At 42.7% G+C, this 5,031-nt stretch overlaps 1 protein-coding gene across 1 annotated transcript; it reads right to left on the bottom strand.

The window, feature by feature from the left end:
* Positions 1–449: 449 nt before the first annotated feature.
* On the bottom strand, positions 450–3,592 carry LOC147434298 (pentatricopeptide repeat-containing protein At2g33680-like). The gene has a single exon (XM_086490838.1). The coding sequence runs from the start codon at positions 3,469–3,471 to the stop codon at positions 1,369–1,371; it is 2,103 nt and encodes a 700-aa protein (XP_086346964.1). The 5' UTR covers positions 3,472–3,592; the 3' UTR covers positions 450–1,368.
* Positions 3,593–5,031: the final 1,439 nt, after the last annotated feature.

The raw sequence follows: 5,031 nt of genomic DNA, 5'->3' as shown, positions 1-5,031 counted from the left end.
GTTATGCCTTTTATGAAGGATTGTTCTAAAAAGCCAAAAAATCTTTGTGTACTAATGGTGCTTCAAACTAGAGTCAATAGATTAACTATAAGAGGTGTCTATGAGCTAGTTGAGCTCTCCTCTTCATTTCCTTTCATCCTATCCTTTAAACTTTCCAATAGTTTCCTTAGACCTTAGTTTGTAAGAATCTAAGTTGTTAATAAAATTTTTAAGAGTAGACCCAGTAGGGAGTAATAGGAATCTAGTAAAAATAGTCTTCTTCTATTCACCATTATTCCTCTTTGATTTTTAAGGTAAATTACAAATACTTCTAGCTTGGAGAAACAACATTATATGAGTTTTTCACTAGTCATCAATTTCCTACTCTACCTACACAAACCACACCTGATTGTGCCATTTATTTTGTGTTGTTAGCAATACATTGAAGAAAGAGGGAAACTTGACAGTACTTTGCCAAAAACATATTATATTAGACTGAAGCATGTGGTTTTAAACCACCATGTTCCTTACTCAATTAGGTATAACTAAAAATTATCATTACATACTCTTTGTATGTTGCAAGAGGATCTCATCTGTTAGACTATGTGAAGATGAAGGAGCATCTTGTATAGATGCCCTGCATATTGGAGATTAGAGGGTGGTATCACTACTACCTATTGGAAAATGGGTTTGATCTACGGTTCTAGAAAAGACGGGTTTGATTTAGCCTTGGAAAATCCTTCTCAATTTCTTCCTTTCATACTTCACACGTTTTAGTTATATTTTTGAGGTTCACATATTGCCAAAGGTTGCTTGGATAGAAGCACCATCCTGGGACACGGAACAAGTTGAGGAGACCTTGTACTGGCATCAAGATTTGATTGGGCATCTCTCTTTGGCAAAGGCACCAAGAGATGCTACCTTGCAACACCCTAGGTACTTATTTTTCATCCAAAGATCTCCCAAGGTTGGGCAATAGATACCTCACAGAACATGCTTGCTTATAGCATACAGGGATAGGATATATTTAACAAAGAGGTAGAGATGAATCCAGGAAAGAAGCCCACCAGATCCATCATGGTTAGTATCGACTAAATACTGCCACATACCCCTAATGCCGTTCGTGCCCAACAATGGAAAAATGACATGGCATAAACATACTTTTTACTCCCCCCAGGGGGAAACGTGCCTCCTGCTCCTGCTGGCTCAGCGGCCTCTGGAGGCTAAAGATAGGACACCATTAGCCATTCTATGGAAACAATGCCTTTGAAAAATATGGACTATTGTACATTTTGATGAGAGTTATAGGCCAGTGTTATTTTGGCCTTCTGTAAATGTGAATATCATCTTTTTTTACCCTCTGTAGGATTACAAGCACCACTATTTACATCAGTCCACCAAGAGCGCCAACGATTCAAGCTTATATGCTTCCTTGTTCTTGCCAGCAGCTGCATATATATTGCTCATGCTGACATAGGTTGCATCCAAGTTCTCATCTAACCGTACTGCATGCCTAAAGATCCACCTCCCAAGCTCAACATGCACCCACTTTTGGCAGGCACTCATCAGAGCTGTCCACAATAAAAGACGATTCGAAGGTGGCACAACCTCAATCACACTCAATGCTTTGCCAAATTGCCCGGCACGACTGAAACTATCAACCATACAAGTAAGGTGTTCTAAAGTAGGCTTGATGCCATGTAAATCGCACATGGTATTGAACAACAGTGACCCCTCCTCAACAAGACCAGCATGACTGCACGTAGTAAGCAAAACAATAAAGGTGACTGCATCAGGCTTTCTACCATTTTGCATCATTTCCATGAACAGCTCAAAAGCTTTTGAAACCTTACCAACCTGAGCATAGCCAGCAATAAGCGCGTTCCACACAACGACATCACATGCCGGAAGCATATCAAACACTCCTTGTGCCTTTGCAAGCAAACCACACTTTGCATACATATCCACCAATGCATTTCCTAGTGCACTGTCCTTGTTTAATAGCCCTTTCCTGCTAACTTCAGAATGTATTTCTTCACCCTTCTCAGTTGCTCCTATGTTGCTGCAAGCTTTCATAATGCAAACAAAGGTAACTGCATCCGGGGAAGTGCCCTCTTGCCTCATCCTTTCATAGCAGCTTAGAGCTTCATCGTCATGTCCATGCTTGGCATACCCCCCAATCAGCGCATTCCATGTAACAACAGTGCGTGCGGGGAGCTTGTCAAACACAGCTCGTGCTTTTGCAAGTGCCCCACAGTTGGCATACATGTCCACCAATGCAGTGCCCAAAACAACATCTTTTCCAGGCAGTCCCTGCCTGCCTAGCTCAGCATGTATCTCCTCACCTTGAATGGCTGCTCCTATGCTACCGCAAGCTTTCAACATGCAAACAAAGCTAACAGAATTAGGGGAAGGGCCCTCTTTGCTCATCTGCTTGAAACAATGAAGTGCTTCCTCACCAAGACCATGCTGAGCATATCCAGCAATCAGTGCATTCCATGTGATTACATCCCGTGACCGAAGCTTATCGAACACCAGTTGCGCCTTTGCAAGCGCACCACACTTGGCATACATGTCCACGAGTGCAGTGCCAAGCATGGCATCATTTTCCAACCATCCCCGCCTACTGACCTCAGCATGTATCTCTTCACCTTTCTCAACTGCTCCGATGCTGCCACATGCTTTCAAAGTGCAAATATACGTGACTGAATTCGGAGAAAGGCCCTCACCTTGCATCTTGTCGAAGCAGCAAAGAGCTTCTTCACCAAGTCCATGCTGGGCATATCCAGCAATTAGAGCGGTCCATGTAGCTACATTCCGTACAGGAAGCTTAGCAAACACTGCTTGTGCTTTTGAAAGGGCACCCATCTTCGCATACGCGTCGACCAAGGCCGTACCAAGAACAACATTCTCTTCCAACGATGCCTGTCTCCCTACCTCTGCATGTATCTTTTCCACAGCTTCTAAGTCACCACAGGCTTTTAACAGGCATACAAAGGTGATTGCATTTGGGGAGAGGGCCTCATCTTGCATCCTCCCAAAGGATTCCAGGGCTTCATCAAGAAGCCCATGCTGGGCAAATGCAGATATAAGCGCATTCCAGGTGACCACATTCCTTGTAGGAAGCTCATCAAACACTTCTTGCGCCTTAGCAAGGACATCACATTTTGCGTACATACTGAGAAGGGCGTTCCCAAGGGAGATGTTGTGATGGAGCAACCCTCTTTCGGTAATGTGAGCGTGAATGAAGCTGCCTGAGGGAAGGTCCTTGCGGAAGGCACAGGTCTTGATGTACTTTAGAAGAGAAAGCTGGTCCATGGTGAGTGATCCATCCTTGACAAAGGTCTTCTGTACATGGAGCTCTCCATAGTTTCTGCTCACCACCTTCGAAGGATTGTGTGCCCATATCTCTTGGAATGAGCTTTTCTGGCTTTTGTTGTAATTAGGACTGTCCCTGATGTAGGGCAGCAGATCTAATTCCCTGCATGCCATCCATTCAGAGCCATTCCCTCTTATATAGTGCTGTTGCAACGCTCTCCATTGACTGCATCATCAGCACTAGACACGTTCGCACCCATTTTCCTCGAACAACACAACCCCTTCGAGGCAATTCTGAAAAGGAACTTTTTGGCTTTTTAAAACAAGCGCCTTAGCTTAGCCTTGAGCCGGTTGCAAAATCAAAGTAGCCGGTTGAGGGGAGGGCAAGAAGGAGAAAATTCCGCTTAAAATACATGAAAAATAGTGTAATTTTGCAAAAATACTTGTTAGTATTGTAAAATTCCCAGTTCAGATTTGTCTTGGAGGGATTTTTGTATGTTTATGAAAATGATTTTTCCCGAAAACTGCTTGGAGGAGAGTCGAGTTAGGCATACTTTCAATGTTTTTGGTGATGATTGAGACTAACCTTAAATGTTATTTCTCTTTTGAAATATTAAATGGATCTTTTTATATAGCTTCAATATTCTGTCCCTCTGAACTTCATGGTAGATAGACTAGACAATCTCGACATTCACTATGCAGCCCACCCTTTCCCACCTCAGAGGCCCCTTCAGATAAGTTCTCCTCTACCTGTTCAAAATGGTCAATCCTCCATTATTTCCAATGTCTAGAACAATATTGATTTACATAAGAAAGAGATGGAGAATAATGATAAGGTGATCCTACACTCCACTGTGGTTAAACCCCAAGAAGATCAAGTGCCTCAGTAGGCTAGGGACAAGGATTCTTATACAGTTGATGAAAACACAAAGGTCATTCCATGGCTCGAGTAGGTAGGATCACAAGTTGGTAAAGTGCTGAGGCACAAGACTTCCAATGGTACCAACCCCCATCTGCTCATTGAGGTGGAAACTGAAGCTCCTCTTAGAGACTCTATCTCATTAAAAGACCAATTGGGACAAATCTTGCATGTACAGAAAATTGTCTATAGAAATCTTCCAAATGCTTGTTTTCATTGTCTTAGGCAGGGTCATCTTATTAAAGACTATCCAAAATTGGCTAATAAGGTCCAAAAAGATGCCAACAAAGGAAAAGAGGTAAAGGATACCTATCAAGGTTTTCAACAGTTGAACAAAAGAGGTAATCCAAGAAATAGGCCTCCACTGAGAAGTAATAACAACAGATATGTCAATTGGTATGATGCTTTTCTTGATGAAGTTTTTGACCCTTCCATAGAAGAGAGAGCAAAAGAAGGAGTGGACAATGCTTCTACTTCACAACCTGCCAAGGAGGCTCATGATTATGGTGTCTCTCCTAACCCAACTCTAGTCAGCCCTCCAACTCCCCAAGATCCCTTGATACCCCCAGCCAGTCCCTCAGAAAAAGCTAGAGGACTATCATTTGATTCTAAAGAAGGTGAGCACTTTGTCAATGCTACTCAGACCAAGTCACCAATCTCTAACTTGGAGGGGCAGTCAAGTTTTGATAATTTTGCTGTTGATGACTTCACAAACGAGGTTCAAGAACATGATAAGGAAGAAGTCAACAAGTTTTTCCAATCACCTCTAAAATTTGTAGACGTTCTTATGACTCAAGCTGAAGAAGAAGCTCTCC

The sequence above is a fragment of the Adiantum capillus-veneris genome, chromosome 19 (assembly GCF_014529385.1).
Source record: "Adiantum capillus-veneris isolate H3 chromosome 19, ASM1452938v2, whole genome shotgun sequence".
NCBI classification, from domain to species: domain Eukaryota; kingdom Viridiplantae; phylum Streptophyta; class Polypodiopsida; order Polypodiales; family Pteridaceae; genus Adiantum; species Adiantum capillus-veneris.
Note: the sequence above shows the minus strand (reverse complement) of the source record. Positions and strands in the feature narration are given on the sequence as shown.

What these genes read in the sequence shown, in the direction of transcription:
- LOC147434298 (XM_086490838.1), bottom strand. Translation starts at nt 3,471, where the DNA reads ATGGCATGCAGGGAATTAGATCTGCTGCCCTACATCAGGGACAGTCCT.